Here is a 27,134-nt window from a genome sequence, read left to right on the forward strand (position 1 = left end):
AGGACTGCAGCTTGGAACCCCGAACCCCACCACCCGTTGCTACCCCCCAATGCCAACCCTGGCTTTTATATGCAGAAAAACAGTTGTTGTGGCACAGCTGGGCCATGGAGTTTCTATAGCGGGAGAGGGGGAGAGGGGCTCAGAAAGAAAGGTTGGGAACCCTTGCACTATACTAAACTGTAGTGTAATCACAGTATGAAACAAAACAAAAAAATAATAAAAAGAGAGCATGATATAATGAATGCTAGGGCAGGGATGTGGTCCAGTGAGGGTCCAGGGCCCACTCTCAGTGCTGGTTACCCCAGGGCCTTGCAAGTTACTCACGGTGGCAAGAGACACCCTGCCCGGTGTATGGTGGGGGAGGCATTTCTGCTCAGCATCTGGATCTTGCTGTGCAGAGTGGGGAGAGGCCCCACAATGAGCCCTGTGTCCTGCTGCCTGGAGACTGGGACACATGGGGGAACCCTCATGCCCCCCCCATACCCAGACACCCTCTGGCAGACTTTGCCCTTTGAGCCTCCCTGGCAGCACATGACTCTGACATCATTGCACAGTGATATGGCTGGGAGCAGTAGCACCATGATGCAGGTGCTGGGCTATAGAGCTGCATATAATTTCTTGTGCAAAGGAGTGAATACGGCTCCCCACCTGCCCCCCAAGGGTGTTTTGGTGGGTGCAATTGAACTCATGAACCACTCTGCTAAAGCTTCCTCTACCAGCTTCCCTCCTAGGCTACAATATGATTGATACATTTGTAAAAGTGTTAAACTGTGTCTACATTGGTGTTAAGTGGGGTTTCCAATTGTTAAGCTAAGAAATGCAGAATGCTGTAGTTACCTCGTTTTGTATAGAAAGCAGGTCATTATAACATTTAATAGAGTTTAATTAACCTTCATTTTAATAAGTAATTGTCACTTTTTTCTCTTAGTGATCTTCTGTTCAGCCAGATGTATGACAAATTGAGTGAGAATTCAGTGGCAAAGGGTGTTTTTCTGGAGTGCCTGGAGCCTTACATTTTAAGTGATAAGTTGATGGGAATGACAGCTCAAGTGATGAAAGACTTGCTGCTTCACTACCAAGATAAGAACCTAATGGAGGACATGGAGGCCTGCATTGTGCATATGGATATCACCAGCCTAGACATACAGCAGGTGAACTGCCATGTTAATATAGCCTGTGTTATACAGGAGGTCAGATGATCACAATCGTTGAGATTGCGTATGTCCATTCCATTTCAGGTGTGTGTGCACCCAGTGCACCAGAATCAAACTTTTTTCCCTTGGCAGTATCTTTCGGGGCAGCGCATGCAATCTCCGCTGCCTCATGCTTCTGCACTTTGGTATAAAGGGCAGATCGACCCTGATCGCTTTCAGTTCATTCTTGCCTCCCGTGATTGGTAGTTGGAGCAGGTTAGCTTGTTCCTGCTTTCTCTTTCAGGGATTTATTTTTCTCTCTGGTATATAATTATTAGTATTCATTGCATAGTTAATGAGTGCTTTAGTGTAAGTTTCATTAGTCATTTTTCTTAGTTTTCTTAGCATGTCGGTTCCTGTTTGTTCTGGATGCTGATGCCAAGTACCAGAGCATGCCTCGGTTTCTGGGCTTTCAGCCTTGCACCGTCAGCAAGAAATCTGCCAGTCAGTGACCCTCATTCCAGGTGCCTTAAGTACCGTGGTGAGGGTCAAATCCGGGACCACTGTCAAATCTGCAGAGACTTCAAGACCTGGACCAAAATGGGCAGGGAGGTGAGATTGCGTCACCTTCTCATGGAGGCCGTCCTGTGTCCATCTTCCTGCTTGACGTGGTCACTGAGTGTCAGGGTCAAGGGTCAGAGCAGGGACAAAACTGATGCTGGAAGTAGCAGAGATGTTTGTAGTTGGGTTCCAGGCCAGGGTCGATACCAAAGGTCAGCGTCTGAGTCAGGAGGCAAAGTCCTAATCAAGCTGAGGTAAAAGCCAGGAATTCAGGAGCAAGAAGCAGGAATGGTTGTGGTAGCTACAGGAGATCCACATCGTTGCAAGGATATTTCCTGGAACACCCCTGGGGCTTTATATAAGGCAGGAAGCCAATCAGGAGCCATGAGTCTGCTATCTGTCAAACGCTTCAGGCGGAACTTCCCATGGTCTGTGTCCATAGTGGGTCATGGGAAGTGGAGTTGCAAGCTGGTTACAGCTAGGGTGACCAGACGTCCCCATAAAATCAGGACTGTCCTGATATTTAGTTGTTTGTCCTGCGTCCTGACGGATGTACGGTTGGGATGCCATTTGTCCTGATATTTTGCTTCAGCGGCACTCTTTTTTTTTTTTCCCTCCGGCAAAAGACCTAGAGCCAGCCCTGGTCGAGGGGTGAGCCTGTGGCTGCCCCCCCCATGTATCCTGATATTTTGTTCTTGTCATCTGGTCACCCTAGTTACAGCTGCCACTGGGTTACAGTAGCCTGGAGATATCAGCTGCCTAGTTGCTCTGCAGTCCTGGGTTCTAGGCCTTTGGGGCCTTATCTGGAGTATTTCTTCCTCTGTTAGGTGCAAAGTCTGAGGCGCACTTCTATCCCATTCCATGGAGCTGACGAAGAAACACAGACAGCATGCCTTTAAGGGCCAGACTCCTCCAAAATATTGAGGTCCTCAGTACTGTCTGCCAGCAAACAAGCTGGATGACAAGATAGTGTGTTCTCTGGGAAGATACATTTCGGGCACAGACTTCATCCTGCTCGGAGCCATTGACTGTGGCACTGGTGTTTGTGCTGTTGAGGTGGACCCCCGCTGCAGTGCCATCCCCTTCAATCCAGCAGCAGGGAAATCTCTTAATACCAGCAATGCTGGAAGCTTATGCTGTGGCACAGGACTACCGTCTCTTGGTGCTGGATTCTCCAGCAGTGCAGGAGACAAATCAACCGTTACCGACTGATCCCTCAGGCTGAGTTTTCAGACTTGTCTCCAAGACTCTCAGTATTGTGAGGGACTTCAGAGTGTCTGGCTCTTCCTTGCACAGTGCAGTCCAAGGGCAAACTCTGCATGCTGTCTCTGGTACTGACATCTCTGGAGGTGTGCCACTGGACCTCAGCACTGCATGGTACAGCATGTCCATGGTCAGGTGACTCAGGATCTTTCCTCTGAGACTGAGGTAGGCTTCTGTGCCCCTTGCTCCTCTCTTGCCTTCCTCATTATGATTCTGCTCCTGGTGCCTAGCAGATATCCTAAGGTGATCCAGGGATCTGAATCCTTGGGCTGGTAGGGCTTGGGTCCTATACGCTACCAATGGCCGTATGGGAACCCATAGGATTTTTCCACCACCAGCAGATCCTACCAGGTTCCTCTTCCTTCTAGATCACCAAGCGGATGACAGATTAGTTTCCATGAGGAGGCTCAGGATGTTACTCCCAGTACCGAGCTGGAACAGCCTCATGTGCCAGAACTTCCATCAATTTCCGTACAGGAGGCTCCATCTCTACTTCCTTTGTGCTGCTCCTCATCATCACCTGATGAGACTGTGGTGTCAGGCATGTCCTTGCCTTTTCAGGGTGACTACAGGCCCTACCAGAAGTTGATAGAGGGTTGCTTCCTCTCTTGATGTTCTAATCAAGGTCGTGCAAGAGAGTTCTATGGGTTGGCAGAACTACTGACATCAATAGGACCTTTCTAAATGCTCTGCCTATAAATGAAGCCATTCTGGAGCCTGCAAGATTGTTGTGGCAAATGTCGTCATCTCTGCTGCTGACAGCCAAGAGAACTGAGCAAAGGTACTTTGTCCGTTCTTAGGGCTATCAACATTTCTACCTCCATCCCTCAGGTTCCTTGTGCTCTTTTGTTTACTGCCACGACAAGCATCAGGGATGGCCTTCTTGTCCCCCAAAGGATAAAGAAGCAAAGGGACTGAGCATTTTCCATAGAAAGCTTTATTCCGCTGCTGGCCTACAGTTTTGTGTCTCTAACTAGCATGCCTTTTTGGCTAGATACAATTTTTCCCTCTGGGGCCATGTACTGAAGTTGGCAAACAAATTGCCAGAGAATGCAAGGCAGGAGTTCCAGGCCACCTTGGAAATGGGCAAACTGGTAGCTAGGACCTTTCTCCAAGTTGCATTAGATGGCGTGGATTTGGCAGCCAGAGTGATGGCATCAACAGAAACAATGCACAGATATTCATCACGGTTTCAGTCATTGGGTGTTCTGCAGGAGTTCCAACAGACTATCCAGAATCTCTCCTTTGAGGGATCCTATCCTCTTCTCTTAGCAGACTGGTGAGAAGCTTCAGAGTTCAAAGACTTGAGGGCCACTCTGAAATCATTGGGTATGTACACTCCTTTCCCTGAAATGAAACAGTTCTGTCTTCAGTCATACCAATGGTACCCGCTTGTCACTCCTAGACAGCCTGACTACTACAGAAAAAATCACAGGGGGAGACCTACACCTCCTCAGTTTTCTTTTGTGGTGTAGAGTCTTGTAGACAGCCAGGAATTTGTAAGCAGCCTGTTTGAGGAACAGAATACCGGTTAGTTTTGGACCAATTTCTCCCACCTTTGTATTTCCCAACAGGTTATCCTATTTGCTGTGGATTTAGGCCAAAATTACCATGGATTTACAATTACGTTTTGAGACCTGTGTTACCACGTTTTTAATCTACTTAATGTGTGCCATGTCATTTTTATATCATTATAGTTTTTTAATCAGAATTTTGTATGGTACCAAGTCAAATGTCTTAGAGAAGTCTGTCTTTATCAACCAAACTTGTAATCTTGATTTTAAAAAAAACATTAAGTTAGTTTGACAGGATCTATTGTCTATAAACCCATGTTGATTTCCATTAATTACATTACCCTCCTTTAATTTTTTACTAATCGAATCCCAATTGAAGAGCTCCATTATCTTGCCACGGATGGATATCAGGCAGACAGGCCTATAATTAGCCGGGTCACCCTTTTTAAAAAATGGCACACTAACTTTCTTCCAGTCTTCTGGAACTTTGCTTGGATAGAACTAGGTTGTTTAAGTCATCCTCCCAGCTATTCGTGTCAGTTGCAGACGGGATAAAAGGCCTTCCAGTCTCAACCTAGAGAATCTTGTCCTGGATTTGCTCGTACTTTCATCTGCTATGACATTGCTAATGTAAACCTTCAAGACCGGGTAGCACATTCTTCAAGGTCTCGAGCCACTTCTGCAGCTTGACTGGTTGTGGTAGCTATAACAGACAATTGTATCACTGCCACTTTGGTTGTTGGTGTGCACCTTTACAACTCATTACACTGTATCTCAGCATTCTAGAGATGAGGCCAAGTTTGGTCAGTAGTCCTTCAGTTATTGTTCAGGTACTGAAACCCACCTCCAGGTTGAACTGCTTGTGAGTCACCTGAAGTGAAATGGACATATGCAGTCACTCAAAGAAGAAAAAACGGTTACTAACCAATTATATAGCTGTTGTTCTCTGAGATGTTGCACGTGTCCATTTCTTAACCCACTCTCCTTCCCCTCTATATAAGAATCTGTTCGGTAAGAAGGAACAGAAGGAGGTCAGAGGTGGCTCTGCTCTTTATACCATCATGCAGCAGAATGAGGCACTGGAGATTGCATGAACTGCCCCGACGAATATCATTAAGGGAAAAAATCTCTAATTTCTGGCACACTGAGTATGCACACACCTGAATTGGAATGGCTTGTGGAACTCTTCTTGAAGAACAGGTTAGTAACTGCTTTTTTTGTTGTTGTTGTCCCCCCGCTGCCCCCCTTTTGGCCTTGGAATCTATGAAACTATCATGGACTTCATCTGCACGAGTGGCAGCTCTGCTGTACAAGGCAGCATTCTACATATCCCAGGATACTCCTTGTAAACTTCTCTCTTTTTGTAACTGCTGGCCCAGCAAACTCCACCTGGATTTGGGAAGTTAAGCTGTGTTCTTTCCTCTTTCTCCAGCGTCACCAGTAATAAAAATTATGCAGGCCAAACTCAGACCTTATTATACTTAAACAACCTCATTGTCTTCAGTCAGTAACTGAAGATAAAATTTAACCCAGAGAACAGCAGCATTTTAGCGAAACTACACCCGACATCCTTTTAACCACACTAATTTAATTACATTACTTTAATATGTGTATTGTTTAGGGCATTTGTGGCCTTGGGGACCACACAGTTGCCTTCATGGGTGACTGAGTTAAGAAGAAAATATTCTCAAGGCACTGTAGCCTCTATTTTTGTTTTCAGCCAAAGCATCTGAAGTGGGCCATGACTACAAGGAGATGGTAGGGACCATGGTCACCCATGTGCCTCCCCTCTAGCCCCAGGAGCAGCTGTGATGTGAGCTGGAAGCACTAATGGCTACTGTCTCCTCTGCATTTGCTCATCAGCTTGGCAGGGAGAAGGGTAGCTCTGGTTTCCCCATTGTCTGCTTCCCAGCTAGGCTGTGGAAGCCCCAGGGGGAGCAATGAAGGAGCTCAGCAGGTCTTGGCCTAGGGGAGCACATAACAAAGCATGGTTCCCTTCGTCCACTCAGTCCCCAGGGCAGCCCAGCAGAGGGGAAAAGCTGAGAAGCAGCCATCAATCACTACCCCATCATTCTCTGCCTTGGCACAAGTTAGAGCAACCTGGACATTGCTCTAACTTGGAACGGTTCAGTATGCGCCTGTGGCATGCTGTAAAGCAGCTGGGATTAGCCAGAATGCAGTATGCTTTAGCTGCATCCACTCCTGATATGCCCCCTGCACCAGGATATTGGAGTAAAATATATTGACTCACGGCTGCTGGGTCTTCCAAGCAAGGGGCGGCTCCCTTTTTGACACCTGAGTTAGTGCAAAGGGAGTGTACCAGGGCAGAGAATCCTCAGGTATGAACTGTGGCCCCTTGACTTTTTTGAAATATATTTAACCTGTAGGCTGGTGGGCACCCCTGGTTTGGGGCTGGCTGATGGCATGATGACAGGATAACAAATTACTAACTCAACAAAAGCCATGACATTTGGAGAGCTGTTCTCTTGGCTCCCTTGCTCCAGAGGTCAAGGCTGTAAGGAATTAAGAAGACCTGGATTTCTCATTCCAGTACCTCAGACAGGCCATGGATTACAGATATACATCGTAGAGCCATAAGTCAGATCTGTCTCCCCCACCCTGGTGGCTTGGCAGAGTTCTGCATATTGCAAATTCTCACTTGTGTAACTTCGCACACCACCCCCGCCCCCTCAACAAACACCCCTTCCCCCCACCTCCCTAATAAAAACAAAACAAAAAAAACAACCACCCATGGCGCTGTTTTCCTGCAGCTGGCTAGGATAAGTGCTATGGTCAGAGCTGTCTTTGAGTGAATACAGGAAGGGAGTTAATGGGCTAATGGAAGCTGTTAGGCTGTTCTGTACAAGGATTCTGTACAGCTGAGGAAATCTGCTTTGTTTCCATACAGGTAGTTCTCCTGTGCTGGGAAAATCATCTGTATGATGCCATGATCTATGTGTACAACAGTGGAATGAATGACTTCATTAGTCCAATGGAGGTAGGAAGACTAGTCATGACCTATACTTGTGGTACCTAATGCCGCTCTTTAATCCATCCATCTCCTTTTTGTTTCTCCCTGCACCTTTCATAAGACATTGGGAGGGATTGTTTCCATCTACATGTTTTAATTTTTCAAACTGCAGTGAGATATTGGTCTGTGCCATTTAGCACTCCTCTTTATCTGAGGATCAGTTTGTAATGCTCTGATCTGCTGATTTGGTATGTGCTGCATGTTCTTCCCTATGATTCTGAGCATGGGAGTTCTGCTGATAGCTAGTGTACAGTGTATACAAATTCAACTCTTGCTCCTCTCTCCTGCTGTACCTAGTGTGCATTTTTCATATTTCTCTGGGAATATTCTGTGAAACTTGATCAAATGCCTTTCTTAAATCTAAGTATACCATAAAATGTCTGAGGTATCAGTGCTCTGCTGAGTGTCAGGCCACAAACACTGGCAGATCTAATGTCTGTAAAAAATATAAAACAAAACAAGTACACAAAAACCAGATGCAACACAATAAGTAATGGTAATGCATGATACAATCTGGGCTGCTTTGTCTACATGTTGCCCATGGCCATTTTGACAATAGGATGTAATGCAGGATGATAGCATCCCATATTCTGTCCAATTGGGAGTCAGCAGGTGAGAGAATGAGTTTCTTTCTCTCGGCCCCCCATTCTGTGCGGCGTCTTTTTGTCTGTTGGGAGTACCTAGTGTTTTAACGCCATCTAATGTGAATGTACCTGTGTGTGGTGGTGGTCAGAACTACAACAGGAGCAGCCTCTGCATAGTGGCAGGTTTTTAATTCTAGTATTGGGGCACAGACTACCAATACCAGGCATGTCTCCTGTGGTAGGACCCAGTAGAGTGATATGACTGAAGGCTGCATGGCAGGGTGGATAAAAATCAATGATTTTTTTTAATCCGATTTTTTTATTTCAATTGGATTTTTTTCATAGGTTTTTTTCCCAAAAAACATTTTATATGAAGATAGTTTTAAGATATACTTTATAGCTCAAAGATCTCTCATCATGGAATAGGGATTATAAATTCTAATTCTATAGTATGAGACAATATATTCAGGTAGTGTTTAAGAAAAGTTTTGTAAATGAGTTCCAATAGTTCATGGATTAGGGACTCAATTTTATGGGGTTCTAGAGGCTTCTGTGTAGATTATTTAGATTAATCTTTCTATCTACACAATGGGACTCAGTGCTGAGTCTAAAAGATACCATCAGAGATGCTTAGTTTTGCAGTTCTCAAACTGTGGATTTATGTCTCCAGAGATAACATGCTTGTTAACAGCAAAAATGTTTTTAAATAAATAAATACTATATGGAGGTGAGAAATAACAAACGTCAACCCTATTGTCCCTCTGCAAATTTGTGTACACAGTCAATCCCTTACCTTTCTAAAAGTGCAAAGTTTCAAATGAATAGAAGATTGTTGCGGGGGGAATAGATCTGGACAAGGAGAAGAAGTCTGGAGATAAATGTGGGAGGGGACGGACAGGCAGTGGAAACAAAAGTGAAACTGTTTGAGCAGCATATTCCAGAAGCCTTGAGGTCTTTCTCAGTGTAGCCTTCGTTGATTTGAGATCTACCATACCATTCTCTCACTAGAAGGGAAAACCTATAATGGTGGCAGACCGTAAAAGAGACCCAGTTTGGGAATATTTTAATGAAGTTCCTCTACCTGTGGGTAAGACGGGCATGCGTGCAAAATGCAAACAGTGCAACAAAGAAATGCAAGGCTTGGTCACCCAAATGAAACAACAGCATGAGAAGTGTTCCTTCTCAGGAGGAAGCTGCGTTGAAGATGATGAAAGGAACATGTCTGAACATGCAGGACCTTTAGGTTGGTAAACTTTTTTATTTCATACGTCTTTCTTTAGGACTGCCTGTCTTCATTCTGGACTAGTCTTGAATTCTCATGTTTGAGCAAAAAATATAGTTATTACTCTGTGGTACTACCATTTCAGATGCAGTTGTGATTAAAAAATAAATAGCTGAAATAGGCAGATCTTCCTTTTACAATTTCACCTTTAAAGTAGTACTGAGTGTCAGTGAATGCAATGAGTAATACTAAATGAGCAGTATGGTAATACTAATTAAATAACTGCATTGACTTATTTTGTTTAGGAGAATCCATCCTCAACATACAGGATTCTGAAGACTATCCACCTTCAAGATCATCATCATTTTCTATAGTTTCAGAGTTACCTGCCAATGATAGTGTTTCAGTCACATCATGTATGTCACACAGCCACAGTATATCACCTGTTGCAAAAAGAAAAAAATATCTACAACATCCAGGAACAACCATAGATAAGTTTGTGATAAGAACCAGCAGATTACAAAATGGGGTAATTGATGAAAAAATTGCCTGGTTTCTTTATGCAACAAACTCTCCTTTCTGTATGATGGAGAGCCCATGTTTCATTAACATGATTCTGTCATTAAGACCAGGATACAGTCCACCCAACAGAGCAGATGTTGCAGGCAAATTGCTGGATAAAGTGTATGAAAGAGAAATTGAGCAGTTTGCAAAAGGTCTAGAGGGTGAAATTGTTAACCTGAGTCTTGATGGGTGGAGCAATGTCCACAATGATCCTGTTGTACCTGCTTGTGTGACAACAGAAGAAGGGAATGTCTTCCTTACAGAAACAATTGATACATCAGGAAATGTACACACAGCAGAATACTTACAAGAAGTAGCAGTAAAAGCTATAACAAACTGTGGAAAAAATTCAAATGTCTAGTATGCAGCTTGGTCACAGACAATGCTGCAAATGTATCCAAGATAAGAAGAAATTATTTAGAAGAGAGTCGCAAGCTAATATCATACGGTTGCAGTGCTCATTTGATGCATCTCCTAGCCAAAGACTTCAGTGTTCCACAGATAAAAGCTAATGTTGTTGAAATTGCAAAATACTTCCATATCAACCACTTTGCAGTAGCTGCTCTGAAAAAAGTGGGAGGAACCAGGCTAACTCTCCCACAAGATGTGCGATGGAACTCAGTAGTGGACTGTTTTGAGCACTATATCAAGAACTGGCCTAACCTGCTGACAGTTTGTGAACAAAGTAGTGGGGGAAAAAATGGCACTATCACAGCCCAAGTTCCCAACATTGGGCTTAAGAGAAATGTTGAACACATGCCGAGTACCCTGAAGCCTATTTCTGTAGCCTTGAACAAAATGCAAGGGAAATCGCTGTTTTATTGCTGACGCTGTTGAAATTTGGAAGGAACCGAGTTAGAACTTAAAAAGAGAAATATGCAATGACAGAGTTAAATTACAAGCATTAAAAAAACGAATGGGATAAGCACTATCTCCAGCTCATTTTCTTGTAAATAATCTCAATACTCGGCACCAAGGTCAAACCTTAACTGCTGAAGAAAAGGAGTTGGCTATGACATGGACATCCAGCAATCATCTCTCCATAATGCCAACTGTAATAAACTTCAGAGCTAAAGGTGAACCATTCAAGAAATATATGTTTGATGATGTTTCAAAGAAAGTCACACCAGTGAAGTGGTGGAAGTCACTTAAGCACTTGGATTCAGAGACTGCTGAAGTGATGATCTCCCTTTTAACAGCAGTAGCTTCTTCTTCCGGTGTAGAAAGATTATTTTCTTCCTTTGGACTAATTCATTCCAAATTGAGAAATTGTTTGGGACCTGAAAAAGCAGGAAAGCTTGTTTTTCTTTTCCAGATTATGAACAAACAGGAAAATGAAGGTGAAGATGACTGAGTTAGCTGCAGAAGCCAATATTTTAAGTTTCTCATGTTGACCTGGCTGACATAGTCAATTTAATTTTTGTTGGGTTTTTTCAATATTTCATTTAACTATTTTAGTTTAAAACAATTTTAACCAAAACAAACCTGATTTTAAAAAACTTGAATTTTTAAATTAAATTCATATGCTTGTTTTGTTAAAATATTATATGTTTGCTGTTGAAGAAAAACATCCAGAATACATAACGTCGTTGTTGTTTTAGTTGAATAAAACAATTTAAATGTCTGTCTGGTGATGTTCTCCTCCTAATACAGCATGGCAAGAAAATCCTCCAAATATTAATGATTAACCTGTTGAACTGGAGATAGTTCACCTCCCAGTGACTTCATAAATATCCATTTCAATTACCTTTGGTAAATGAAATAACCAAACATTCATTCATTTTCTGATATAGCTGTAAAACTAATCTGAAAAGCTTTAAAAATAAATTGCTTAAAAATGTATAGTGTGTACCTTCTAAAAATAAAACCTACATCTATCTCTGAGTTGTGAAGAATGTCTTAAGGTTATAGCAACTAACAAGAATGCACTTTTATGTAGAAATCCATGATTAAATCAAGTTGCCCTGACTAGTGATTTAAATCAAATCCACCCTGCTGCATGGTGGATTCCACTCTTCTTCAAGTGCTGCTCCCTATGTGTATTTCACTGTGGGTATGCATCTAAGACCGGAACATCTTTCAACTTGTATCCATTGGTCTGTGCCTGGACCCTGGATCTCTTCGTGCTCAGCACCAAGGGCATAAGGGGAAGTGTGGATTGAGTCTTCAGTTGCTTCTTACAGCCTCATGACCTGAGTCAGAATCCTCTGTGTCCAGAGCTATTCTCTCAGTGTCTTACACTGTTGTTTTCACAGAGACTATCATTGGTTAGTGTTTATACAGTATTTTTATAGCTTAGTTTTCCCCACCGTGGGACATACTCCTTCTCCCTTTGGGACTAGAGCTGTGCCCAGAAACCCGGGCTTAAAAACTGCATCTCCTATCCTTGATCCTCCTTGGTCAATGAGGACCACCAGCACTGCCTTGGGTAGGCACTTATTTCCACCAAGTGCAGTGTCTGTCACTCCTTCCCACCCAGGACACGAGAGGGAAGAGAGTGCTGACTGAGGAAGTTCCTCATAAAGAAAGCCCTGAGGCTCCAGTCAGATCCAGGCTGGAGAGACCCTCCTGCACATTGGCCACAGTCCTCAAGCAGCATGCTTCTGAGCACGAGCTGTGGAGCAGAGGCTGGATCAGATGAATCTAAAGACCTGTTGCTTCGGGCTTCTCATGAGGGTAAGGAGCATTCTCACAGACACAAAAATAGATTTCCCCCTCTGTCTGCTTCCAGTAGAAGGGGTCTCTCTGACTCCTTGCACGTGAAAATTCACCCAACTTGGAAGTCCCTTGGACTTCCATCTGCCTAAGTCTCTCAACCGCAAAGGGAAAGCATGCAGGAAGAGGGTCTAACAGCACCAGGCCTCTTTTCTACCTCCCTCACCCAGGATGTTGGTAATCATTCACTCATTCCTCTTAGATTGTGGAGCCCACATGGGCAATCAGATGACACAAGGTAGGCCAGGATGCATAGCAATCTCTTGGAATTTAAGGGCAGTCAGATAGATATAGTGCACCCCAACTACTCCTACCTATCCTGACATGCCCAGATAATGTCAGACAACATGACTGTCTTCTGTATAAATAAACAAGGAAGGCAAGATACCTTCCACTGTGCATGGAGGCAGTCAACTTATGGAACTGGTGTACCTGGAATCACATCACAGTTTTGGAGTCATATTTACCTGGTGCTCAGAGTGTACTGGCAGGCAGCCTTAGCAGGCACTTCTTCACTGAACGTGAATGGGAGTTACACAGTTCAACCTCAGTAGCATCTCTTTGATGTGCCTATTGTGGACATTTGTAAGGCGGCAGTCTGGCGTTCTAGCCACACTTTCATAAGCATTACGCTTTGGTCCAAGCCTCTTCTGCTGACGCAGACTTTGGAATTGAAGTGTTACAGACATCTGTACTTCCATCCTTGCACCCCCTTCCTACTTGGCTGCTGCTTGCCGGTCACCCACCTGTGGAATACACACAAGGATCAGCACTCAAAGAAGAAGTAGAGGTTACTTACCTCTAACTGGAGGCTTTTTGAAATGTGTGGCCCCTGTCTCTATTCCACTACCTGCCTGCCTTCCCCTCTGCTTCGGACCATGACCGTGTTTGTGGTAGAGAAGACATTGGAGAAGTGGTCAGTCTATATCTCTTCTTATCGCTCGGTACTGAGCAGGAGGAGACAGATCTAGGATGAGGGTGTGGCCCAATGGACGCCACTTGCAAGATATTCCAGTCTCTGGCCCAGGGAGCTGATGCGTACCACATGTAAAGTACAGATGAAGACCACACATCTTCAGTTACAGGCAAGTAACCTCCATTGTACACCCCTTGAATATAGTCCTGATGGCAAATGCTCTTGAGAGAATTCTGTAAATGTAAGAGTGCTTATTATGAAGGCATCACTAGTGACTACATAGCTGTGTTGCAATGTGCAGGTACAGTGAGACAAATCTTTTTATGTATGAAAAATCTATTGTCCAATTTACAATATGTACAGTTAATTTTCTGAGAGATTGCAAGTGAATCTTTAGTAGTTTAGGATAGTGATTTTCAACGTGTGATCAGTGGATCTGTGGGGGTCCGCAGACTAAGATTTCCAAAGGGGTTTGCACCTCCATTCAAAAATTTTTAGGAGTCCTCAAATGAAACAAGGTTGAAAATTAGTGGTTTAGGAGATACCTATTTTTAAAACTGACTCCTTGAAATGTAAACATGCAGTCTAAAGTGTCCTTTGTATCTGTTTAGTCAACTGGCTTGTTTGTAACAGCTCAAGGATTAGATCCATGTAGCTATAGATAACTCCTCAGGCATAGCACGGTTTAATACTAACAGCGGTTCAGATTTTGAAAGCAGTGCAGGAAGTTATCCATTAATTTAGTGGAAGGCATGGATGGCTAAATTCCCAGTACTGCCTTGAAAATCTCAACTTACATTTGAGTATTATTCATTGTTTCTGTCTAAACTGTTGGGTAATGGCTATTCTGTACAACAAATGCAACTTGCATCCTAGGCAGTGAAATGCTGAAGCGTAGCACCTGACTTCCTGTCCTGACTGCTCACTCTGCCTCCGCTGCCCATCTTCATACCCACAGCTCAATTTATGCTCCCCTGGGGAGTCTCTGTCTGATGAATGTAGGGCTTCTTTCTGTCAAAGAACGGCTGATTTGTCAGCCAAAGTAAGTCCCTCACTAGTGGAACTACAAACACCACTTCCCATGGCAAGGAGTTTTCTTCCCTCTGTCCTGGTATCAAGCCATGAAGTGGACAGGTTCTTGGGGAGACTTGCAGAAAATGTTTCCTGGGAAGGTGTTGCTGTCCTAGGAAAACAATTCTGGTGACTGAACATGCTGTGGCTCTCTAGAGAGCAGCCTGGCTCTAACATAGCTCACTAGGTCCTTGAGTTTGAGGCTCCCTCGGGTGAACCTTAACAGATGGTTTGGAAGCTTGCAGTGGTATGGGCTGGCTGGGGAGGGTTAGGCAGCAGGGCTGGGGAGCCATGGAGGCAGGAATCGGAGGCTCGGGGAGCAGGACTGATCAGCAGTGCTCCCTGACTGCTCCCTGGTACTATTGCTTATCTTGCCTCTGTGGCTCCCCGAGCTCATTGCATGCTAGAGCTTGCCAGCTAGCCTCTTTTTTTTAATATGCACTCTAGATTCCTGGAAAGCAGCTAAGTACCACTAGAGGGAAGCTTTGATCTAACAGATCTAGGAAAGTTTATTTGACAAAGGCCGTTCTCTTGTAGATCATCGCAGGATTAGCAGATGGAGAAATGCTTCCCTAGCACACGTGCATTTAGGGAACCTTTCTTTCTGTGCCTTCTTTTGTTGTAAAACTTGGTGACCTTGTCCTTTCTCGGGGAGGTACCTTCTTAAACAATTCAGGTTATAGAACCAGGCATTGCTTTTGTCTTGTCATGGACTACTTCATATTCTCTGACACTCTTTAGCTTTGTGTTCCTTTTAGGCTCTAAGCTCTTTGGGGGCAGGGACTGACTCCACTTGTTTGCTTATTGCTGACCGACTTGTTGGCACTTAAATGATGTGATGTATAACAATTATAAACAATAGTGAAACTTTTCTCTTTTTCACTGTTGTTGCAGAAATTGTTCAAAGTCATTGCTCCTCCCCTTAATGCTGGGAAGTCTCTCACAGGTACAGCATGCTTGGCTTTAAGATTTTACAGCTTTGATACTGTTTGATATTTCTAGTATCTTTGATCACAAGTTTAACTGATCTCTGATCACTTCTAATTTAGGGAGGTGGGGAGGAGATGATGTTACTGTTTAGGACTCCAGACTTCGCATAGCCTATAAATACATCTTAAGTACTTTCTTCTTTAAACTGTCTTCATAGTTCTCAAGCTACTATCCTTTCTCACCCAAACATGCTGCAAATATGTAAAGTTATGGAGAATGGAAAAATTCCATAAGACTATACTGACACCACTTTTGTTATGAGTAACAATGAACACTCAAGTAAATGAGATTTTCCTTTCAGTAAATAAAGATTAGATCCCTATTCCGTTGTCTAGTTATTTGAATGAAAGGTGACAAAAGACTTTTTCTATGTTCTTAGATGAGAAAGTCGTTATGGGGAACAAACTCCTTGTGTACATAAGGTAAGATACTGCCAGAATGTTTATAGATAGCACTTAGAATGCATTTACACGTTGAAATTGCTGTACAGACACTAATCCTCCCAATACCCCTGTGATGCATGGTAGGTGGAATTCTGTGTCATGCAGGAAGTCAGAATTTATTATCATAAAATCTGTGAAAGGTAGTAATATCTACGTTTTACAAAGCATTTAATGGAAGCAGAGAAATGAAGTGACCCTTGGACACACACCAAGTAGCACAGGTGGGATTAGAACTTGGGTGCTCCTGACTCAGGCTTTGGGATACTGTCTTTGACTTCATATAGAGAGATTTGGTGATAATGCCTCCTTCCACGCCAACTGCAGCAGAGTGCTCCCCTACTCCAGGGCTTCATAGCCCAGAAATCCATCTTTAACCTTTCGTGTTGGCAACCTTTGTGGATTCTGTAGGTGGTTCTGCTTGTGGTAATAAATAGTTTCCTCTGTTGACCATCCTATAATGATACAAATTTGAGAGGCATCATCAATACAGAGGAGGACTGGAATATTGTACAGGAGGATGTGTATGACCTTGAAGATCGAAGTAACATAAATGGGATGAAATTCAGTTCAATAGTACAAATGCAAAGTTGTGTACTTAGGGTCTAATAATAAGAATAGTCTAGTGTCCTGTGGCCTGTAATACTTCAATCTAATTTCAGTTATTGGTACAAGTGCTGGATGGTGATGGTGGCCTGTGGTATGCAGGAGGTCAGATTATATGATCTGATGGTCCCTTCTGGCCTAAACTCTATGCCCCTATGACCAATGCTGTTCCGAGATTATTGGCCAATAGTGGTGCCACAGGGTGCACTCGCCACTAACGATGCTGTCTCCTGGCAATCCTGGGGATTAGCTCTGCAAGGTGTTACGCACAACCATCACTACCACCCTGGCAAAGTTTTTCCATTGTCCTCTCGTCCTCCAGAACCCTCTCGTTCCAGGATCCGCAGCCACCTCCTTCATGACTCAGCCGTCCCCTTCCTGGGTATCAAAGTCCCTCTTGACAAATGGGCTCAGGCAGTCTTCCTGCTCACTGACCTGCCAGTGCCACTCCATCAGCAGTGAGTGGGAGGACCTGGGCCTGCCCTCTACTCTGGATCCTGGCTAAGGGGCCCTCTTGTTGGCAGTGAAGTTTGACCTACCCCACACTTCGCTGCTTTTCCCCTGAGCCTTGCCTACTTCTCTGGCTTTTCCCCCTTCTCTAGGCTTGCCAAGGCACACTTCCTTCTCCAAGAGAGTAACTGTAGGCTACTTGCCCATAGCTCCCTACACGTGTCCTTTCTCCCAGGGAGTGACTGCAGACTCCTTTCCTGCCACCTCTTCTGTTGCTGGCTTCCTGGCTTATATAGGCCCCTCTAGCTGAGTGTGCTTCTAGTCAATTCCCTGCTTCCTGGCTTCTCCAGGTGCAGCCTGTGGAGTTAATTGGCCCACCCGGCCATTTTAACCCTTCTGGGCCTTGTGTGGGTGAACACCCCATCACAAGTGGTTAATATCCAGTCTCTACTTCTTGAATCTGAGCAAGCCACATCGAAGATTCTAATGAATCTGAAAAGAGGAGACTCGGTGTTGTTCCAAATGCTGTCCAAAATATACGTATATGAAAAATCGTATGTTTCTTCTCTGAAAGTCCCAGTGCCACCTCCTGTTCCCTGTGCCACAGTTCAGCACTCATTGGTTATGTTTATGCAGAAAACTGGTACCTTGTGGTAATAGCATTGTTAAGGATACATGTTTATCTAGTTTTGTGCTTTGATATGAAGAACTGATTTTTTTAAAATGCATATTGAAGAGTAGGCAGCTCCAAAATGGGCAGGGGGTGGGGGAGAAGGCACTGTTTAGGATTGGGAGGTACTAGGTCAATGCTTTGTAGTAACTGGTTTCTTTCCTTGTCCCACAGCTGCTGCTTAGCAGGTCGTGCTTATCCACTGGGTGATATTCCTGAAGATCTGGTACCCTTGGTTAAAAACCAGGTGAGTATTAATTTGGATGGACACTGTTCATCATAGGGAATGAAGCAGGTATTGCAGGACTGTTGATAAGAGATGAAGGATCACCTTGTCTTAAGTAATTTTTATCTACTGGGTAGGTGTATGATAGAAAACTACTGCAACTTGGGCATCTGCAGCCCTGTGAGTTTATAACCCACCATGGATTACCACACAGGTGTTTGTAAAAAGGCTGACATCAAGCTTAATATTTCTCTTGCTTCCTTGAGAAATGGGAAAACATGCAGTCCTCAGTCTAGTCTCTAGACAGACTTTGTGACATTAGGCAGCATAGGACTATGGAAATTAAAGATGGAAAAGTTCTAGGTTTTGAGCTTTCATTATAGCTGACCTCTTAGGACACTTGAAGTGAAGTGCAATGTATGGGTAGCCATGCATTCAGAAGTAGTGAATGATTGTAGTGCTCCTGAATAGTACTTTATTGACAACAGTAGAGACTGAAGTCATTCAGGACATATCTGCATGGGGGATTTAGTGCACAGTAAACTAGGGTGTGGATATAAAAGCATGCTAGCTACTCCACACTAACTTTCTGTATGGAGGCTCTTACTGCTCATTTAGGGCAGTTTATCTTAGTACACTTCCAAAGTGTATTAAGCTAATGTAGACAAAGGCACTCCTAGTGCTCAGTGAGATTGTCTGTCTGCAGGGGAAGTTAACTGGTGCACACTAGCTACTCAGCACTTCTGTGGGCTTTTCATCCAAGTAGACAAACTCTCGGCTACAGAAATAGGTACATTAAAGGCCTTGGCAGTACAACCTTCAGCATCCTTTCCTCGGTATCTCTGTGGCTAAAACCTTGGCTCATATCCAAGGCCTCTTTTGCCTTTACCGTTGCAGCCACCTCTTCCTGGTTCCCCCAATGCTCATATTTGCCTTTTAAACTCTGCTGTTTAGTAATCCCGCTGCTGCCCTTTCTCCTTCAGTACCTCCACTGGTTTTCCCTTCACTTTTAACATCCCCTCCAAATGCTGTATCTGCCTCTTCAAGACCTTGCCCAGCCTAGTGTATCTTTCTCCTTTGTCACCCAGCAATTTGTACACTGTTACTCCTCTCTCCATAGCACTTAGAGGCAGGTCAGTCCTTTGCTGAGCTGAGGGACTTTTTTCTGCGTTTCTGGTCAGTTTTACTTCCCTAACTAACTTTGAGAGCCACACGCTCTCAAAGAAACTGCGGAATCACCTGATCAACATCCTCTACAGCAAACAGGGGAAGATTAAGAATGAGCTCTCAAAAATGGATACTCTCATAAAAAACCAACCTTCAACACAAACTTCCTCGTGGCTGGATTTTACTAAAACTAGACAAGCCATTTACAACGCACACTTTACTTCTCTACAAAAGAAAAAGGACACTAAACTTTCTAAACTACTACAGGCTACAAGGGGCCACAGCAATGGTTCCCTCAACCCACCCAGCAATATTGTTAATCTATCCAACTATACTCTCAGCCCAGCAGAAGCAGCTGTCCTATCTCGGGGTCTCTCCTTCTGCCCCTCCACCCCCTCGAACATGATACAGTTCTGTGGTGACCTAGAATCCTATTTTCGACATCTCCGACTCCAGGAATATTTCCAAAATACCTCTGAACAACATAATGATCCACAGAGGCCTGCCTACCAACATTACAAAAAGAAGGATTCTAGGTGGACTCCTCCTGAAGGTCGAAACAGCAGACTGGACTTCTACATAGAGTGCTTCCGCCGACGTGCACGGGCTGAAATTGTGGAAAAGCAGCATCACTTGCCCCATAACCTCAGCCGTGCAGAACACAATGCCATCCACAGCCTCAGAAACAACTCTGACATCATAATCAAAAAGGCTGACAAAGGAGGTGCTGTTGTCATCATGAATAGGTCGGAATATGAACAAGAGGCTGCTCGGCAGCTCTCCAGCACCACTTTCTACAAGCCATTACCCTCTGATCCCACTGAGAGTTACCAAAAGCATCTACAGCATTTGCTCAAGAAACTTCCTGAAAAAGCACAAGATCAAATCCGCACAGACACACCCCTGGAACCCCGACCTGGGATATTCTATCTACTACCCAAGATCCATAAACCTGGAAATCCTGGGCGCCCCATCATCTCAGGCATTGGCACCCTGACAGCAGGATTGTCCGGCTATGTAGACTCACTCCTCAGGCCCTACGCTACCAGCACTCCCAGCTACCTTCGAGACACCACTGACTTCCTGAGGAAACTACAATCCATTGGTGATCTTCCTGATAACACCATCCTGGCCACTATGGATGTAGAAGCCCTCTACACCAACATTCCACACAAAGATGGACTACAAGCCATCAAGAACACTATCCCCGATAATGTCACGGCTAACCTGGTGGCTGAACTTTGTGACTTTGTCCTTACCCATAACTATTTTACATTTGGGGACAATGTATACCTTCAGATCAGCGGCACTGCTATGGGTACCCGCATGGCCCCACAGTATGCCAACATTTTTATGGCTGATTTAGAACAACGCTTCCTCAGCTCTCGTCCCCTAACGCCCCTACTTTACTTGCGCTATATTGATGACATCTTCATCATCTGGACCCATGGAAAAGAAGCCCTTGAGGAATTCCACCATGATTTCAACAATTTCCATCCCACCATCAACCTCAGCCTGGTCCAGTCCACACAAGAGATCCACTTCCTGGACACTACAGTGCTAATAAACGATGGTCACATCAACACCACCCTATACCGGAAACCTACTGACCGCTATTCCTACCTACATGCCTCCAGCTTTCACCCTGACCACACCACACGATCCATCGTCTACAGCCAAGCTCTGCGATACAACCGCATTTGCTCCAACCCCTCAGACAGAGACAAACACCTACAAGATCTCTATCAAGCATTCTTACAACTACAATACCCACCTGCGGAAGTGAAGAAACAGATTGATAGAGCCAGAAGAGTTCCCAGAAGTCACCTACTACAGGACAGGCCTAACAAAGAAAATAACAGAACGCCACTAGCCGTCACCTTCAGCCCCCAACTAAAACCCCTCCAACGCATTATTAAGGATCTACAACCTATCCTGAAGGATGACCCAACACTCTCACAAATCTTGGGAGAAAGGCCAGTCCTTGCCTACAGACAGCCCCCCAACCTGAAGCGAATACTCACCAACAACCACATACCACACAACAGAACCACTAGCCCAGGAACCTATCCTTGCAACAAAGCCCGTTGCCAACTGTGCCCACATATCTATTCAGGGGACACCATCACAGGGCCTAACAACATCAGCCACACTATCAGAGGCTCGTTCACCTGCACATCCACCAATGTGATATATGCCATCATGTGCCAGCAATGCCCCTCTGCCATGTACATTGGTCAAACTGGACAGTCTCTACGTAAAAGAATAAATGGACACAAATCAGATGTCAAGAATTATAACATTCATAAACCAGTCGGAGAACACTTCAATCTCTCTGGTCACGCAATCACAGACATGAGGGTCGCTATCTTAAAGCAAAAAAACTTCAAATCCAGACTCCAGCGAGAAACTGCTGAATTGGAATTCATTTGCAAATTGGATACTATTAATTTGGGCTTGAATAGAGACTGGGAGTGGCTAAGTCATTATGCAAGGTAGCCTGTCTCCCCTTTTTTTTTCCTGCAAAACCCCCCCCAAGACGTTCTGGTTAAACTTGGATTATTGCTGTGCACATTGTAAGATGAGCTGTTGCCAGCAGGAGAATGAGTTTGTGTGTGTGGTTTTTGGAAGGGGGGGGTGTGGGGGGGGGTGAGAAAACCTGGATTAGTGCTGGAGGTGACCCACCTTGATTATCATGCGCATTATAAAGAGGGGTTTCAAAGGGAGATGGGCTGTTGCCAGCAGGAGAGTGAGTTTGTATGTGTGTGTGTGGGGGGGGGAAGGGTGAGAAAACCTGGATTTGTGCTGGAAATGGCTCTACTTGATGATCACTTTAGATAAGCTGTTGCCAGCGGGGGAGTGGGGTGGGAGGAAGTTTTGTTTCATGGTCTCTGTGTGTATATAATGTCTTCTGCAGTTTCCACGATATGCTATGCATCCGATGAAGTGAGCTGTAGCTCACGAAAGCTCATGCTCAAATAAACTGGTTAGTCTCTAAGGTGCCACAAGTACTCCTTTTCTTTTTACGAATACAGACTAACACGGCTGTTACTCTGAAACCTAACTAACTTTGCAATTTGGTCTTTTCAGATTTTATCATTTTGGATCTAGAGTATGTGAACACAAGGTATTTTCTGAGGGACTGTGCTTGCTGCTTCCCTTGTCGTGCCTCCTTGTCAAAGCAGAAAACATGGAGCAGGTGTTAGGAGCAAGCCAAATTGCTACAAAAATGAGCCAAACTGCTCTGGTGTGTTAAGGCAGGCTAGATCACTGACAGTGTTTCAGGATGCCAGGACCAACCTCCCAACGGATGTGCAAGCCAGGTGTGCCCCAGTTGCTGTGGCAGGCATCAAGCTACATAAGAACGACCATACTGGGTCAGACCAATGGTCCATCTAGCCCAGTGTCCTGTCTTCTGACAGTGGCTGGTGCCAAATGCTTCAGGAGGAATGAACGGAACAGGGCGTTTTTGAGTGATCTATCTCCTGTTGTCCAGTCCCAGCTTCTGGCAGTCAAAGGCTTAGGAACACCCAGAGCATGGGGTTGACTGTGACCATCTTGGCTAATAGCCACTGATGGACTATCCTCCATGAATTTACATAATTCTTTTTTTAACTCAGTTATACTCTTGGCCTTTACAACATCCCCTGGCAATGAGTTCCACAGGCTGACTGTGCATAATGTGGAGAAGTACTTCCTTTTGTTTGTTTTAAACCTGCTGCCTATTACTTTCATTGGGTGACCCCTAGTTCTTGTGTTATGTGAAGGGGTAAATAACACTTTTTCTCTCTATCATTCATGGCAGACTCAGGCACTCTTCCCCAACAATCCTCAGGAGTTCCATGTCCTAGCTCAACATCTAAATTAGCACAGCAGCAACATGGTCCAGCACAGCCAGTACCTCAGTCTCCAGAAAAGCAGCAATGAGGGTCAGTGTCCCCTAGCTGTGCTCTCTTCCAGAGTTCTTCTGATAGCTCTTGATTGGCCTCAGTAACTGTGGTTCTTGGAACTTGATACATTGTGGATACTTCTAGTACAAGAGGGCTTTCTATTTCAGGGTCTGATATTTCACCCCAATCTGGGCCTTCATTTAGCAGCCTGGGATCTGAGAAACACCGATCATTACTCTAGGCTACTCAGCCAAGGTTGTGGACACCACCTTGGATCTAAGAAAGGGTCCACCTACTGGGTATACAGTAGAAACTCAGAGTTGTGAACATCAGAATTATGAACTGACCAGTCAACCACACACCTCATTTGGAACCAGAAGTAAACAATCAGGCAGCAGCAAAGAACGCCCCCTCCCGCCCCCCAAAAAAAGCAAATACAGTACAGTACTGTGTTAAACGTAAACTACTGAAAAACGGGAAAGCAGCATTTTTCTTATGCAAAGTAAGGTTTCAAAACTGTATTAAGTCAATGTTCAGTTGTAAATTTTTGAAAGAACAACCATAATGTTTTGTTCAGAGTTATGAATAATCTCCATTCCCAAGGTGTTCGAAACAGAGGTTCTACTGTATAACTGACTGGCTGAAGTTGTACCACTGTTGGATTGACAAGAAAATGTATACAAAAAGCAGGAAAAATAAGGCATTGCCTTTTCTTCAGAGTGGGATTTCTTTGGGTTTAGAAGCTCATCCCGAGACATGTTACCGCAATTCATAGTGCAGTCTTGCATGAGGCCCAGCTGAGTATCTCATCACCTTCAGACATCTGCTTCACTTGTGAATCTTGTGCCTTTGCAGCTTTTCTTCTTGGAGGCCAAACACGGTCATGTAGGCTCAGGTCAAAGCCCTCCGTGAGCCACTCGGTGCAGTGTCCGTGCACCAGAAGGGTGCCCTGAACTCTGGGCTCCCTTTACTGATCCATTAAATGTGCATTTCAGCTGGAAGAGTTCTGTGACTGACCCTTCCTCAAGCCTGGAAGTTAATACTCCATTCCCAGAAAGAGTCCTGCTGTCTTTCCACCCTAATGTTAAACACCCTAAGGAGTCTGACACCATCCGTGAGAATCCAAGTAAAGTCAAAAGCTGTAGAAACCATAAAACCCTATTTTCCTTTATTATCCACTGGGGAAAGTAGAAAGATGAATCCAAGCTCTCATCTCTTACTAATAAAGCAGAGGAACTGATCCTTTCTCAAGGAGTCACTACACCCTCCACAAACTGTATCTTGGGCAGAAAGGACTCAAGCAACTTATGAGATTTTATAGAGCAACTATCTACTCTTCACCCCTCAACCTTTCAATCAGTCTGACATTTGGTAAGATACTGCAGGAAGTAGTGTTTCTGTAAACTCTCCATGTCTCAAACCACTAGTTGTAATTAAATGTACATTGTTGTTATTCCTCCCTCCCTGCTTGGAATGACTGTTACTGCCTTGAATTCCCCAGTATTTGGACTGTTGGATGTGAATGGGAGAGTCGATTCTCAGGTACTTCTCCATTCTTGGCTCCTTCATGTCCAACAGTCTTACGCCTTGGCAGTGTCTAAGTTTTTTTTTCTTAGACATTTGTTCTGGTTGAAAGATTCTGCTGCAAATCTGAATAGTTTTGTCCTATTAAAGATCTGACTTGCCTCCAACTGCTATGAAGGGATCCAGAAAAGAAATTCCCAAGTCAGATATTTTCTAATACTAAAATGCAGTTTGCTGAGATTACTGTGCTCATTGGCCGGGTCTAGAGGCACACGACTGAAAGTCTCTCAGGTTTTTCTGCAGATTTGTTGTGTGAACTAGGCCAGGTCATTTCACTTGTCTGTTACCCAGACTTCATATCTATAAAGTGGGAATAATACCAATTTACCTACTGACAGGAGATCATGAAGGTTAGTGTTTGTACATCTCTCTGAAGATGTAAATTGCTATGTAAGTGGGACTTTTGTCCTATAAGGTTCATGGTGTGTTTCAGCTTGTAATTTATAGCTTCGTGTCTGGCCTATGACCACATCAGCGTTCACCATTGATTTTAGGCAAAATTGCGTTGTATATGGTGGTACTTTGAACTTAAAAATGTTTCAGAAAAAAAATTCATATATAGGTGCCCTAAGTGAGGCATCTGAATAAGTGGCCTGAACTTTGAGGTGCTGAGCACCTTCAGCTCCCATAGACTTCAGTGGAGATCTGCACCATGTCACTTATTTAGATGTCTAAATATGGGTCCAAGTGCCTAAAGTTAGATACCCAGGTCTTAAGAAGTTGGCTGTAATCATTTTTGCTCCTGGCCTGAATTCATCAGTAGGGGAGCATACAGAGAGGATCTCTGCTTATGCAACTGAGCTGCAGTAAAATAATTCAGTTGTGTAAGAGCTTTTAAGAAATCATGTGATATTTTAAACCGAACTGCTTTATGTATAGTGATACTACTTGCTTGTTGAGTTTATGCAGCAAGGTAAACTTTCACAATGGTGTATGGAGCTCAGTACCAGAATAGTGTGCTGTATGTTCATCCTACACTATTTAAGACACTCAAGTAGAAATAAGAAAAGGAGTACTTGTGGCACCTTAGAGACTAACCAATTTGAGCATAAGCTTTCGTGAGCTACAGCTCACTTCATCGGATGCATGAAGTGAGCTGTAGCTCACGAAAGCTTATGCTCAAATAAATTGGTTAGTCTCTAAGGTGCCACAAGTACTCCTTTTCTTTTTGCGAATACAGACTAACACGCTGTTACTCTGAAACCTGTCAAGTAGAAATGGTTCTATTAACTTGTATTTTTGTGCTTAGAAGAGTTTAGAACTCTTTCTTCAGGTATTCAACCAGTGACAATGGGAGTAATAGTGGGAAATTATCAACATTTGTGTAAATATTCGTTGCAGGTGTTTGAATTTCTTATCCGTCTCCACTCAGCTGAGGCATCTGCAGATGAAGAAGTCTACCCGTATGTTCGTACGCTGCTGCACTTTGATACCAGAGAGTTCCTTAACGTTCTTGCACTGGTAAGAGGCAATTCAAGTTCAGCGAAGGGTGGGGGGGAGCTAGCTCCTCTGTGCAACGATAGATGAATAATCTCAAGTTATGTCTTTCTAAAAGACATACACTAGCTAAAGCAGAGCTTATTGGCTTGATGCAGGAACCATTTGGGGTACATCTACACTGGAATAAAAGACCCGTGGCACAGCCGGGTTTGGGCTGGGTCAGCTGACTTGGGCTGTGAGGCTAAAAATTGCTGTGTAGGTGTTTAGGCTTGGGCTGGAGCCTGGGTTCTGGGACCCTTCCCACTCCCGGGGTCCCAGAGCTCAGGCTCCAGACTGAGCCCAGACATTCTACACAGCAGTTTTACAGCCCCGCAACTTTAACCCAACAAGCCTGAGTCAGCTGACCCAGGGCAGCTGCGGGTGTTTAACTTCTGAGTAGATGTACTGTTGGTGACATTCTCTGGCCTGTATTGTAAAGGAGGTTGGAATAGATGACTGTAATGGTTCCTTTTGGCTTTAAAATCTGACTCTGGTGTGTGCACTGGGCTAGCCATTCTCTTATCAAGCCATTGCTAAAATTGCAGGTGGGATAAAAATAACAAACTCTCAGGCTTGTGCTTCAACAGGAGAATGTTTTAATATTAACATTTTCTTTATTCATATTTTCTCTTGCCTTCACTTCTTTCCCTTCCCACTATACTTGTCTTATCTAATCAGTCTGTCTGTTCTATCACCAAAGTATCAAGTGCCTTAGAATCAGTTAAACAGGCCAACAAAAGAAAACAAGGGGACATTTGGTTCCTGAAAGATAGTGATAAAGTAACATGCTTACAAGGAGTGTGAAAGTACCTTTGTCACCCTTTTAACAAACCCTCTTGCTCATACTTGCTTTTGTTTATGGGAATAACATTGAAAAGCTTCTTCCCAAATTCCCAAAGAATACTGCGGAACAAATTCTCTTCTCTAATGCAGACTTTTGAAGACTTTAAGAATGACAAGCAAGCAGTGGAGTATCAACAAAGAATTGTGGACATCCTGCTAAAGGTGAATGCGTGTAAAAAATTAACCTTTGAGTTTCATTTAGACGGTATTATTTA

The 27,134-nt window shown here is 44.0% G+C and overlaps 1 protein-coding gene across 5 annotated transcripts in view; it reads left to right on the plus strand.

The window, feature by feature from the left end:
- The window catches only part of VPS8 (VPS8 subunit of CORVET complex), a 231,790-nt gene that overhangs the window by 81,944 nt on the left and 122,712 nt on the right, over positions 1–27,134 (plus strand). For all 5 annotated transcript variants that reach the window (XM_007052610.4, XM_037909562.2, XM_043523177.1 and 2 more), the window contains 7 exons: positions 929–1,151; positions 7,380–7,469; positions 15,469–15,520; positions 15,944–15,986; positions 17,905–17,977; positions 25,939–26,058; positions 27,010–27,081. In XM_007052610.4, coding sequence (XP_007052672.2) covers positions 929–1,151; positions 7,380–7,469; positions 15,469–15,520; positions 15,944–15,986; positions 17,905–17,977; positions 25,939–26,058; positions 27,010–27,081 — 673 coding nt within the window. The remainder of the gene's footprint in view (positions 1–928; positions 1,152–7,379; positions 7,470–15,468; positions 15,521–15,943; positions 15,987–17,904; positions 17,978–25,938; positions 26,059–27,009; positions 27,082–27,134) is intronic.

This window comes from Chelonia mydas, chromosome 9 (assembly GCF_015237465.2).
Source record: "Chelonia mydas isolate rCheMyd1 chromosome 9, rCheMyd1.pri.v2, whole genome shotgun sequence".
Classification (NCBI taxonomy): domain Eukaryota; kingdom Metazoa; phylum Chordata; order Testudines; family Cheloniidae; genus Chelonia; species Chelonia mydas.